This window comes from Neolamprologus multifasciatus, chromosome 5 (assembly GCF_963576455.1).
Source record: "Neolamprologus multifasciatus chromosome 5, fNeoMul1.2, whole genome shotgun sequence".
In the NCBI taxonomy this organism is placed as follows: Eukaryota; Metazoa; Chordata; class Actinopteri; order Cichliformes; family Cichlidae; genus Neolamprologus; species Neolamprologus multifasciatus.
The window spans coordinates 23,655,430-23,670,064 of NC_140443.1; the positions used below are offsets into that span (position 1 = coordinate 23,655,430).

The window sequence follows — 14,635 nt, forward strand, 5'->3', positions numbered from 1 at the left end:
TGTTTCGCTGCAAAAATAATTGATTGTATTAATAAAAATAAAAGAGACATTTGTATAAAATCACCCTTTGTATGTATTTACAAATCTGATTTAAGGAAATGAATCAAAAAGAATGTTTTGTAGACAATTATGTCAGAGTGAAGTTGACTCTTAAAATCCAAAATAACTCCAACACTGTATCCAATTGGACATTTGAGTAATGTGATCTCAGCAACCTTTGACTTTCAAACCTAATTAGCATTTTTAATGTCTGTTTGTTCCGGAAGTAATGATATAATCACAGTTCAGGGAGAGTTCATAGTATCCCATATTTGAAAACTTTTCCAAATTATTCATGTTCTTAACCAGGCTACGCACTGGAAAAGTCACCAGTCCAAATGCTTAATTTAAGATCACCAATAACTTGTGTCAGCAAGCCAGAGTGCCCAGAGACAACATGCAAACTCCACACAGCAAAGACCCAGGCAACCACAAGGTTCAAATCTTTTTAATGTGGTACAATAGTGCTAAGCACCTCTGTCGCCTGTTTCCTAAATTAGGTTATGTGAATTGAAAAAAAAGTGTGTAAGATTTGGTATGATGGTAATACTTTGGCTGCCTTAACCAAAACACTGTAAACACTAGAGCTCATCTTTCTTTGATATAATGCTTTGTCTGTTTTGTGGTTAAAAAGAAAAAAACCCCATTCTGAAGTAGACGACACTCTGCAGTAAATACTGCACTGCTTCTTGAGTAATGCATTACAGTAAGTACAACCCATCAGTCGACAACTTCCACAAAAACTAGAGTCATCTTACAAGGTATAGAGCCACATCAGCTTGCATTTTCTCTTTTAAACAAAAATCCATCACAGAATAAACGCATCACTTTCAATTGCAGAAAATGTGAACGACAGTAAAGGATGTGAAACACATCAAGTTTCTATTTCTTGATAATAAAGTAAAGACCAGTCTGATTGTCATATTTAGGTGAAATCTTTTATAAAGACTTGAAAGTGATACTATTATGAAATTTCTTGTTTAGAAACAAGGCATCTCCATAGTTCCATTTTACATACAGATACACCACCAGTCACAAGTGTGGACACCTCACTCATTTAATGTTTTTCTTTTCTTTATTTTTACTACTTTCTACAGTAGATACAAAATGAAGACATCAAATATATATGAAACAAAATACATGGAATTTTGCAACAAAGAAAACATTGTTGAATAACTTTTAGATTCCTGAAAATAGCGACCATTTGCTTTGTTGACAGTGCTACAAACTCTTGGCCTTCTCTCAATAAGCTTTATGATGTTGTCATGTGAAATGGTTTTCACTTCACATGTGTGCCTTGTCGGTTCTTGCCTTCTTAATGGGCTCAGGACCCTCAGCTGTGTTGCACAGTCAAGGTTTGTACACAGCTGACAGCCCTATTTGACAACTGTTAGAATTCATATTAAGAACCAACCAGCTACGTAAAGACAGTCCATCATTACTTAAAGAACTGAAGGTCAGTCAGTCTGGAAAATTGCTACAATTTTGAATGTGTTCCTAAGTGCAGTCGCAAAAACCATCAAACGCTAGAGTGAAAGTGGCTCGCATGAGGAGCACTCCAGGAAAGGAAGACCAAGGGTCACCTCTGCTGCTGAGCATAAAGTTGTCCGAGTCACCAGCCTCAGAAATTCCAAGTTAACAGCACCTCAAATTAGAGCCCAGATAAATGCACACAGAGTTCCAGTTGCAGACATACCTCTAAATCAACTGTTTAGAGGAGGCATTTATGGTCAAGAAACTACTACTTTAAAAAAAAAAAAAAAAAAAAAAAGCAACAAGAAGAAGAGTTTTGTTTGGGCCAAGAAACAAAAGGAATGGACATTAGACCAGTGGAAATCCATGCTTTAGTCCAAATTTGATATCTTTGGATCAACTTGCCATGTCTTTGTGTTACACAGAAAAGGTGAACGGATGTCTCTACATCCATGGTTCCCACCGTGAAGCATGAAGGAGGTGGTGCGATGGTGGGGGTTCTCTGCTGGTGACACTGTTGGGGATTTATTCAAAAAGTGAAGGCACACACTGAAGCAGCATGGCTACCACTGCATCCTCCAGCAACATGCCATCCCATCGGGTTTGGGTTTAGTAGGGTCATTGTCCTGTTTATTTTTCGACAGGACAATGACCCCAAACACACCTTCAGGCAGTGTAAGGGCTATCACAAGGAGAGTGATGGAGTGCTGCGCCAAAAAGCCTGGCTAGAAAGTCACCTGACCTAAACCCAATTGAGATGGTTTGGGATCAGATGGACCACAAAGTGAAGGGAAAAAGGCCAACAAGTGCTCAGCATATCTGGGAACTCCTTCAAGACTGTTGGAAAACCATTTCAGGCGACGACCTCATGAAGCTCATCGAGAGAATGCCAAGAGGTGTGCAAAGCAGTAATCAAAGCGAAGGGTGCATATTTTGAATAATGTAAAATATAAAACATGTTTTGAGTTATTTCACATTTTTGTGTTCACTACATAATCCCATATGTATTCATTCATATTTTTGATACTTTCAGTCAGAATCTACAATGTAAATAGTCATGAAAATAAAGAAAAACCATTTAATGAGAAGGTGTGTCCAAACCTTTGACTGGTAGAGGAAATATTACAAGCCCATATACAGTTAAATAAATTAGTTTCTACATTGCATTAGCAAAGTCTATTTTTATGATCTTACCTTCCTCTGATACATCACACCATTCAGGGTTGGGAAACTCATATTGACCATTTCTGATCCTCTTCTTCATCCCAGGAGAGATGGCTAGACCATGGTTAGAATAAAACGGAGGATATCCACACAGCCTGTGGAAGGTGTAAAACATCATTATATGCTTCCATATTGAATGTGACATCTATAACAAAAGGATTAGAGGGAGGGAAAAAAAACAAGAACTTACAAGATATACATAATGACACCCAACGACCACATGTCACATGACTTGTCATATTTCTCTGGGCCGAGAACCTCTGGAGCTGTATGCCATAAGGAAGAAAAGAAGGAAAAGGCAAGAGAGGGATGTTTTTAACTAGTTATCAATGAGAGCAGCTGTAATGTAGTAATAAACACAAACAGGTTCTTACCAACATAGTAGGGCGTGTAGCAAGGAGTAGCTAAAGAGTTAAGTGAGGTGGTCTCCTTGGCAAAACCAAAGTCTGTGAGCTTGAGCAGGGCACGGGGTCGCTTTGAGGAATACAGTAAATTCTCTGGCTGCAGGGAGTATTCAGGAATCCAGCATAAAGATAAGATTACAACATTAGTAACTTTAAGTCATCCTCAGTTTAAAGAAAAATGAAGTTTATTTCTTATGAATAAGTATGATAAGGCAATGCAAAGAGCATGTACCTTGACATCTCTGTGGGCGATGTTGATTGCGTGTAGAAATTGTATAGCCTCACCTATGCTCTTCATGATGTGAGAAGCCTCTGAAGTGATGAGACAGTTCAGTGTTTTAACAGATTTTAAGTGACTATGACAACAAATGTCAAGTGTCACAAATGGAGACTGTGGCATGTATTTAGCTGGTATCAGAATGCATATGTCTTTATGATTAATCAAATCTTCTACATAATCACATCATAAAGCATAGTAAAAAATGCTGGGATTTTTAGGGCAATATAGGTTTATTACCCCTCTCTGTGAAGGCCTGGTCTCCTCTGGACTGGATTCGATTAAAAAGCTCGCCACCATCCATGCTAATAAAGAAAAAGAAAAAAAAGGCCTTATGTCAGTAAATACACGTGCTTTACAGTTTTCTATGTTTGATTCCAGGTTATTGCATGTACAGCGTGATACCCTGCCAGATGTCCAAACAAACAATTATGGTGGCTTGTTGCAATGATACCAATAGAGTCTGTGAAGGTTCTCAGTCATCCAGGTCATCGTAGTCAAAGGAGCTTGCAAAGAAAAGCGTCTGGACTTCTTTAAGTTACTTGAAGACCTTTCACCTCTCATCCGAGAGGCTTCTTCAGTTCTAAGGTCAAATGGTGGAGAGTCCCAGATATAAACCTGGTGGGAGTGTCCCCCCACAGAGGGACAAAAGGACCCCCTGATGATCCTCTAATCGCCTGAGCCATTAGAGGATCATCAGGGCCTCTGATACCAATAGAGACACAGAGGAAATTGCTCTCACTGGGACAAAATTAAAATGAGAGAAAAACTCTGGTAAATTAACTGCAGTGCGAAAACACATTAAATCACATGTCCTCTGAAACATGGGGGGGTAGCACAAAAGCTAAAATAGCTGTCAGGATGTGGGGTCTGGTGTGTGCCCTAGTTGTAGGAAATACAGCACACCATTCGAGCCGTTTCAAAGCAAAGAGAATGCTCTCTTCCTCTGCCTTGTAGAGGTGGTCTGCGGTCTGTTGGTTGACCAACAAAAGTGTGCGAAACCAATAAAATGACTTTTTCTCACACCTTTTGCAAACTAATCTAATCCGCCATCTGTAAGGTATTTAAATCTTACAGTTACTTCCTTCTTCCATGAATGTAACTAGTTCATCTTGTATACCAAAGTGTGCACGGCAACAATTCAAATTTGCATGTTTTTTTTTTAAAGTTAGTTCAAGTAAATTTACGATAAAAATTACTACTATTTTACTAGCAATCTACTAGGTCCAGCTAGAGTCTGTGAAAGACACAGAAGTAGGTTGCTATGGTCTTTTACACACTTCTAGTATGACTAACAGACAGATTGCCGGTTGATTGATCTTCTGCTTCCCTGTGTTGCGCAAATGTTAAAGACTGCTCTAAAAAGAATGTTAATGTGTTCAACGTAGCTGATAAACTAGAGGTCTTTAAATGCCCCCTTTATGGTTCCAAAAACGTGTTATGCAGAGTACTTTTATGTATGAACCATCTTGAAAGTATCTATATTTATACTGTAGTCAGATTTAGTAAAATACTGCTTACACATCCATGGCCCCTCATCACATTATGATAACACACAGGAACACCCCACACTATGTATTACCAATGAGGCGCACACATATGCATGTGAAAAGACTTGAAGAAAAGGTCGATGTAAGCAGATGCTGACCACTGGTAAACTAATGAATGTTAGCCTGAATTTAAATGAGTATGAGAAACTCGCACTTAGCATGCTTGATGTTAAGTTTCATTTAATCTCATTGCACACAGTATGACTGTGAGAGTTTCAGGTAGAATCATCAACGTCAATTTTGTATCCGAGTGTGTCTAATGGTATATGGCAGTGTGCGCATGTATAGCAAGCAAGCAAGATCTGGGGACGCCACGGGACAGGGCTTCTAAACCACAGCACACTTCGAACTTCTTTAAATTAATCATTCACATTTTGCATACTGAAAAATGGGCAGCAGTTTGATTGAACTCATTTTGATTAAAAAAAAAAAAAAGTGTGAGAGATCAACATGTTAAAACTGCCAGTTCTGAGGTGATCCAGCCATTATTCAAACTTATCTTATACTTTCGCACTGCAAGCAGTAGGGTTCATCAATGTAAATGCATCTATTGAAGCACTTCTTTTAATATTTTCAAAAGCTCAGAGGAATTGCACACATTTTACACCATAACAGCAGCAAACTGTAACACACTTGTTAAGCTACAGTCTTTCACATGTACATGTGGAGGGTACAGTGTTATAAAACTGGATTTTTTAAGCTGATTTTCTCAATGAATATATCATAAAGGCAAGTTTGTATTTGCTCTAAGGATCTAAAACTCTAATAACAGAGTGTAATACTAAGAACAAAGTTTCTAGCAATCAGGAGTGGTAGTAGCAACTGTGGTTAGCACTCTGAAATTAAAGAAATCCCATAACCACAATGCCATACGGTTCAAACCACCAAGTTTGTGCTGAAGGTTGTACAAATAACATGTTTATCCAGCAGTTCCAGACAGACTTCCGCTTCCAGTTTGTCATGCAGGAGAGATGACCAGCACCGAATTTCCAAAATTATGTTGCGGACCTGACATATTCACATGTTGGGTTTTTACACAACACGGGAGAAAACAAAAATGTAGGTCATCACACTGACTCAGTTACTCAGCGTATCTAGAAAACAAAAATGCCTGACTATGTTTCTCTCTGTCCACAGGTGATTTTCTAGGAATCATTTTAGCTTCATCAGATAACTTCCTTGGCGTTTCATGCCTAGCACATTTTCTCAAGGAAATGAGTCATCAGCAGCGCCATTTTTTCACATGTCAGTGTGTAGGCAGATCAGTCCACTAACGCCGACGACTACAAATTGAAACCGCAAACCTAATGAGTGCACGTGTTTGAAGTTGGTAGTGGGGGATGGTGGTTTAAAATGCTTCAAGTGGAACTACAAAAGCAAGGAAATTGTACCAATGTCATTTAGAAGAAATGGGTCATTTCAAAGGTTGTACACAAGTGATTTACAATAACTAACCTGGCAAAAAAATTGCTTAGAGCAACAGAGAGGTCGAGATGAGTATCACTTCACCTTTGTACTAGGTAATCTTACCTTACCTACCTTACTTAAAGATGAGTGGGCTTATGTATTTTAAAACAAAGATACATTTATGTTTAGGATTAAAGAAAACAAGCTGCTCACCAACACACTGATTGTTCCCAACAAATCCTGTCAATCCTGTTACATATCGAACACATTGTTACCACTCTAATTTAAGCTTGCTTACAACCTTCTGAAAAGTTTATATTTTCCCCCACCATTTAAGCATTTTTTAATGAAGACATAATAAAGAAGAAAGTATCATTAATCAAAAATGTAATCCATAAGTACTTGCTCTTTAATAAAGTATTAACTTTCTCTACCTAATCCTCAGTTTTACATTTGAGCACAATGGCAGCCACTGACTGTGTCCAGGTCTGGGTCAGCCCTTTTGCATTCAATACAATACTCTACTTAAATACTAGAAGTTCCTCCAAACTTTGAGCTTGATTTGTGCTTATATTAGGGCCGGGCTATATGGCCTAAAATCCATATCGCGATATAATTTGAAGCATGTGCGGTAACGATATATATCGCAATATATTCTTTTCTTCTGTATAACGTATTTTCCACACTATAAGGCACACTTAAAATCCTTTAATTTTCTCAGAAATCGAGAGTGCGCCTTATGTATGAATTCTGGTTGTGCTTACTGACCTCGAACCAATTTGGGCGTGCAGAAATCTGTTAAAAAATGTTTTAGTACAACTTTGGTAAGCTGCACTGCTTGATGGATTGTCAGAGCATTACGGCTGCCGTAGTGAGGAGCTTCGCGGAGTAATCTGGGTCCAAAACTCCGTCCTCTTCAGGTCCCAAAGTCAAACAAACACTGAAAGTTAAAAACGGTCTAAATTCTTTCATCTTTAATAAAAATCATCAGCGTTGCTGCTTTATCAGGTGTAACAATTAAGTTTAACATCAAGGCATCCATGAAAACAGAATTTATTAAATTTAACAGAGTTAGAAGTTAACAGGAAGTTAGCTCGCTAGTTAACACCTAAACCTGACATACCATGTTCTGACAGAGATTTTGTGAAACTAATTAAAACGTACAGCTCTGCTACCACTTCCAACATAAATGAAGACAGAAAACTAAACAGCAGTGGCGTTTGCAGGGTTACTGAAGTTGGACTACCTGGTATATAATGTTGTGCTACGTGATTGCTAGCGACACAGCTATGTTAGCACAACATTAGCACAGTGAAGCTAGAGGATGAATGCCAACTTTTTTTCCACTCAATAAAAGTTAACATGAGGGATTCTGGTGGTCAGGGACAAATGCAATCACATAGCAGGATGCTATACACGGGCCAAACTTCAGTCAGGAGAACAACTGAGATCATTCATCCACAATACGAGGTTAGTTATTAATATACTGCAACAACATGGGAATAGAACAGCTGCGAGAAAATTCAACATTAATGAATCAATGTTACGGAAGTGGAGGAAGCGCAGTTTTTGGCTTTCTCCATATTTCAAAAGTGCTTCATCACTTTGCTATGACTGTTCCCGGCATAATTTGCAGATGATAATGGTAGATAATGGTTGTAGCCGCTGCGATGCTTTCGAGCAAAACAGGCGCAGCTTGATGACATCATCAACATGCGCTATAACGCAGTAGAGCGGTATAGTCAAGATCTATCGTTGGCCAAATTTATATCATTTCTATCGTATATCCTTTATATCGTCCACCCCTAGCTTATATTGTTTTTTCTTCACAGTTCAGTCTTTTAGGTTATGATCTAATTGTTCTTCAGAAAAAGGTAAGTGCATTCAAAGTGCATCAGGAAGTTGCCTTTCTTTGATGATCAGTGAAAGTGTAAAATATGCTTGCCTACTGCTCTGCAGGCAGCTAGCTAGCTAGCACCAAAGATCCTTATTCAAAGTAATATGCAGAGAATGTATGACTATGTCAAGTGGTTAGATGCTCAGGGGGAAGCAAGTTGACTGGGAAATGCATGGGTTCTTCCACCTGACGATTTTGATTTTGATTTTTTCTCTGTGTGCACCAAGTTCAACAGTTTCTTGTACATTTGTGCATACAATGACGCTCATCTAATCTTAGCTGGCATCATGCTTGCATCTTTAGCAGTAATAACATAATTTTCTGCATGACTCCAGTCTTACAGAAAACAATTCAGTATGATATTGAGGAACACATTGTTGTTGAGGAACGTCTTTACAGGGTTGCTTCAGTTCATTGAGGTTTGTGGGTATTGTGTTTATGCACAGTTCTCTTAAGGTAAAGCCAAAGCATTTCAATCATGCAGAGGTCCTAACTTACACTGGGACGTTGCAACACTATTTTCCTCCCAAGAGTTTCTGCTGTAGATTTGCTACGATACTTGGGGTCATTTTTTTCTTGCATGACTCAATTTGGGCAAATGGTCACACATTTGGGTGCCACGGTAGCATGGTGGTGACTCTATGTCTTAACCTAAATCTGAGCAAGTTTATTTCAATATAAAATGATACAACCGAAAAACAGTTTGTGCAAAAGGACTCAGGCAAGTAATTTTGCAACAGTACATTTTTAAAAAAGACAGTGACGACAGAGAAATGGGATATTTAGCTACTATAAACAAAACTGAAGGCAGACACACAAGGATCAACTGAATGTGACTGCAGTAAAGGCCTGGGAAAGAATCTGAAGGGAAACATAGCATTTAGTCATGGCCATGAGTTCTAAACTTAAAGAACGAAAAAAAGCATTACTAAAATCAAATTAATTACAATGAACCTCAAATTCAGAATTTTATTAGTTTGTTCATCGAGTCTCTGGCTTTTTTGATAATGTATACAAATTGCTGTGTATCAAACTGTCAGTGGAACAATTCTGACTGATTCAAAATCTACTTGGACAGTGTACAGAGTCAAATCTGTAAAGCCTGTGTCACTGTCTAATTACTTATAGACCCAATTGCACATTTTCAGTGTGTGTGTGTGTGTGTGGGGGGGGGGGGGGGGGGGCACCACAAAACTGTATACTCACCATTCCATAACGATAAGCAGACACTTTTTGCCCTGATAGAGGTTCTCATAAACATCGATGATACGCACAATGTGGTCACAAGGTGATGCCCTCCAGTGAAGCTCCACTTCCCTGCGAGCTTTGGCGCAATCCTGTAGCATCTGAGTAGAACAAAGAGGGACATTGAGGTTAATAAAAATCTAAAATGTACAAGATAAAAGAAATTAACAGGCTTTAGGAAGAAACTGAAGTCCATGTTATATTAAAATTATCAGATGTATATTGAAGTTTGTTTGTTTTTTTTAAATTGGAGTAGAGAATAAAAAGTTTGAATTTGCAGACCAACTGAATGCCTCCAATTTACATCAATACCAACCATTAAGAGTGCAGTGCTGCCATCAGGTGACAAAAATCATGAACCGTTCCATTTTCCATTCATGTGAAAGTGGCACCCTCTGTTGGTTACACCTGGTCAATGCACCATTCAACATTATAAGCCACTGAAACAATATACAGTAAATGCAATGGACTGGAATCTATAACATACCTAGGCGTCTCATTCAACCAGTAATACACAATCATGCAATGCCTTTAACTCTACCTAAGCACTTTGCCTAACATTCAAAGACACTCCGATGGATTCATGGAGGGCAACTCAGGGTTTAGTAAAATGCCCAAGGATAGTTCAACACATGGACAGGAGGAGCTAGGGATCAATCAACTGACCTTGGTAGACGACATGCACATTCAGCTGGTATGTAATATTCTGTTTATTCTATTATTCAATACTGCTACATTATGATCACATGTAATTAAACTTAGCAAAGCGTGTAAATGTAAGTTAAAGGAAAGGGTCAGGGTGTTATGACCCTGCCCATTGTAAATAACACATTAAAAAGCCTACGAGATTGACACAGGAAACCAGCCGAATCTGTTACACTAGTAAAAATAGTTCCTTAAACAAATAAGGACCTGAAGGTCTAAAATATAAGCTCCTGCCTTTCTTAAATAGCAAATAAAGGAAAATAGATTTAGTATACCAAGCAGGAAAACATAAACTACACTTTTCAAAATGTCTCTAGAGAATTGTTTGTTTTTTAACTCAGTTGCACTGCTGATAGAAGTGCATGACTACATGTTTTTATTTACAAATTTAATTAAAAGATAATTAATGTAGCCCCACAACCTTAAAATATCTTTGTCAGTCCACGGAAAGAATTCTGCCATGTAGCTTAGCCAATGAGCCGCCGTCTGTTTATTTTGTTGTGTATTACATTCCATCTCTACCTACAACACACACACGCAAACACAATTAGTGGGCTTAGTTCCAGCTGGACTGTCTAGTCTGTTGGCTGAGCGTCATTACATTTACATACATGATAACCTCGTTCCCTTGAAATACCAGGTCACACAAGAAATTAAACAGTGTTAAAAAACAGTTTCAGTCATATCATCTATACCCTACCTTTAGAAAGCATTCTGTCCTTATCATACAATGAAAGTAAATTCTTATCTGCCTTATGTACAAACTTTTTTCAACCTTTAGTCAGACCATCAGTAACATCAGTCTAAATAATGTTTTATCTGGATTGGAGTTCAAAAACAGCATTAGTATTAAATGCTGCCGACCCAAATCAGTAATGGCTCCGAGTTAGATTTTTCAACAAATCACCACCTAAGGGTACATTTAAAAAACACAATTTTAACATGACAAAATACACTTAACCATGTACAGGCTATTAGACTAATGTCAGTGACAGTGCTGCATCAGATGGATCTGGCCTCCATAATTGTCTAACTTAACCCAAACTGAGACGATTAGGTTGAACTGGACTATGCTGACCACATGAGGGAACCACCTAAAGGAATTTGGAAAGAAATTCCAGGCAACTATCATGAAGCTGGCCAAGAGAATGCTAAGTATGCACGAGCTCATTATCAGTATCAGGGGCAGATGTGCGAGGAATTCAAAATTCCACTTTTCCACTACACTTTGACTTCCTACCCATATCCAAATGCTTTGTGTTTTGTTTTAATGTCACCACTGCTTTCCAGGGGAAAACTGGAAAAAACAAAAGAGTCAATGTGTCAAAACCTTTCACTGGAATGTCCCTGCATGGTACAAAACAGATGAATTGTTAAGGTGAGAATCAAATGTCTTAGGGCTCACTGACCATTAAAAAGTGACAGTGTTACCCAGGAGGAGTATGGTGTGATGTATGAGTCCACTTTATCTCAACACTGAACTCACAGCACAGTTCAACCACCCTTTGCAACAGAACAAACAAGGGTGGGTCTTACTTCCTTCGTAAAAAAAAGGAACGAGTCTATGGATACACACAGGCATGAAGGGAACAAAGGCTTCTGTGACATAACAGTTGATATTTTGTGCACATCTTATGAATCAATTAAAAAAATGGATTTTGAAAATTAAAAATCCACGGTGCAGCGTGGCACATTATTACATGTCCTTCATCCTGACAGCAGGCTGTACAATCTACACATTTGAAATAAAATTTAAAAAAAAAATTAATGAAATACACAAAATAAAAGCTAGCTCACTGCTGGTTTACTTCACTTGTGAGAGACTATGCATAATAACACGACCGTCACAGGAGGAAGAGATCCACTGTATCAGAATTAGTCAGCAGCCAGTTTCTACGTGGAGTCCGGGAAGGCGGGAACAATAGGTAATGTAAACTACAAACATACCCCAGCTCCTAGATACAAATAAAATGGCACAAACAAACATACACAAAAAACAAAAACACATAAAACAAGGACATATACACATATATGCTCCCCATTCAGTATATAAAATTACTATAGACCATTTTATAATACATCTGGCATATTTAACAAATTAGTGTTGCTGTCTTGTCTTTGGGTCTGTTCATGTAGGCATTTGGCTATGTAGAGTGAATGATTTTGGGTATGCAACCTTCAAAGGCAGGCTTACAAAAACAGTACACAGCCAGACGGTGATGATGCTATGCATAGGTCAAATGCTGTTGAAAGCAGAGTTCATTACAAAGGGGAAGAGGTGCAAAAAAAAAAAAGCAGCCTAAAACACAGACAGCTGCTGCAGTAGACAGACCAAACCAACCCCCTTAGTTCAGAACATTCTGTGATTCAGTTAATTACCGAATACACTGTAATATCTCTCTGGACAGAACAAGTACAATAACAAAGTGTGAGTTACACTGGGAACACGTTAGTGCACCAGCTGTTTTCCATCAGTAAGAGTATGCTAATGGGGTAGGCCTTTAAACACTCCAATAGTTATTTACATGAAATGTGTTCATTTTAAACTCTAAAACACTAAACATTTTAAATATCGGTCACAACCTGGGACTCACCCTGTAAGGGGAAACAATAAAACAGTCCAATATTGTGGCAATGTTTTTAAATTTGGTATTATTTATTAATTATTTCTAGATATTAGCCCTCTGGTCTTTTGTCCACCCTCACTAGTTAACACTAGAAAGAGAGCAAGAGTTGCACAGTTTTTATGACCGAGAATGACTGAATTATTGTTACACTCACTATTATTATTATTATTATTATTATGTTGTCCAATCGTAAAAGCACAATTTAATTAAAGACTGGTGTGCATGCATGTACTGGAAACAAAACTAATGTATGAAACACTCACACCACTTCTTTAAGTATATGGGCACAGATGAACATACTCCTGTCACCTTTCAGCTGATGCATTACTGCATTGCAACCCCCCTCCAATCTGCTGGTAGCCCTTTGAGACCGAAGCTTGTGGAGAGAAGGAGGGATATGTGGAAGACAGATGGGCACACAATACACTTCCTTTAGCCGGCACAAAAGCTCCCCTGCCCAGAGCAGTACAGTGGGAGGTGGGATGGGGTTAGGCTAAAGGAAGTAACCATCCTCCACCTGCTATTCCTGAGCCAAGGAAAAGCCAGGGGGTCATTAGAGTGAGACCAGAGGGTGGTAGGGTAGTGAAATCCAGTGGAGAGGTGATAGGTTAAGCTAGGCTCAATTAGAAAAACAAAAAGGGTTAAACAAGACTGTAGCAGTAGACTTGCTTCTGTATGTGACTTTTTCCTTTTGTGGGCTCAGTGAAGCACCAAACATGTTTGTGTGTTAATAGGACATGATCTGATTAAAGACATCTGTTAAGTCTCAAAATACAATCACATCTGTTGTTGTGTGTCTGCACACTTTCATGAAATCATGTTTTGCACATCTATGTAATTAGATTCGTACATCTGTACGTTTACTAACATTTCAATAAGCAGTCTCCAATACTACTGTTTAATACAGATACAAGGGAGTACAATTTTGCAGTCAGTACAATAAAAAGTTCATTTCTTCAGCTAAATACAAACAGAATTGTATAGAGTGCAAATTAGACATCCATGGGTGAATACTGTTTGTAGTTGGGTGAAATGTTTGTACACAGAGAGATATACAGAGGTAAGAGTAAGATGGGCTGATTGAGAGTGAAAACAAAGGCCTCAAATTCCCGGTGAGTTCTGTAGGTCTGTCACTCTGAGCTAGAAAACACATAAAATAATAATAATGCAGCTTGTCCTGTGACAGCTGGTTAAAGCTAACATTTGCACAGAACATACTGTTTGTGGCAAGTAAACACAGTTTTCAACTGTGGCACTTAAGGTGAGAATTTGTTTAATTTAAAAAACAAAATCTACGTTTTTAATGTCTCACCAGTGACCAAACAGCACTGTGAAGTTCTGTCAATAATAATGACTGTGAACCTAGCAGGACAGATAACTTTCAGCATTTCAATTCATGAAAAAAAAACAAGTGGCTTGCTAAAAGAAGGAAATGAGACAGGACTATGTCTCTATGACAAAAAACACCAAGTTGTCTCACTTCCCAATATAGACTGGAAGATGGAGGGTTTTTTTTTTTTTTTATTTGTTTGTTTGTTTTTTAAATAGAAGCAGCTGAGTTGGGACAGATGAAAACCGTTTCAGGCAGTGGATGGAATTATTATAGAAGTGAAATAGTGAAACAGAGACTAACGACATTTAGCAACATTTTGACTCTAACCCTTCCTTTTAGCTAGCCTCAGTACCGCCTCCCTTTGGCCACCCTGTGATTCATTGTGTAAATCCCCACCTGCATTTGTGGCTTTACTATATAAATACAAGCAAAGTGGCGTGTTATCAAGTGCTTT

General features: G+C 38.3%; 1 protein-coding gene across 1 annotated transcript in view; it reads right to left on the reverse strand.

Moving 5' to 3' along the window:
• The window catches only part of mapkapk2a (MAPK activated protein kinase 2a), a 28,446-nt gene that overhangs the window by 2,792 nt on the left and 11,019 nt on the right, over positions 1–14,635 (reverse strand). Inside the window, exons 2-8 of the mRNA XM_085159943.1 lie at positions 9,478–9,617; positions 3,658–3,722; positions 3,373–3,452; positions 3,111–3,237; positions 2,927–3,002; positions 2,707–2,831; positions 1–7 (exon numbers count right to left, since the gene is read on the reverse strand). The exon at positions 1–7 is cut by the window's left edge and continues 79 nt beyond it. Coding sequence (XP_085016069.1) covers positions 1–7; positions 2,707–2,831; positions 2,927–3,002; positions 3,111–3,237; positions 3,373–3,452; positions 3,658–3,722; positions 9,478–9,617 — 620 coding nt within the window. The remainder of the gene's footprint in view (positions 8–2,706; positions 2,832–2,926; positions 3,003–3,110; positions 3,238–3,372; positions 3,453–3,657; positions 3,723–9,477; positions 9,618–14,635) is intronic.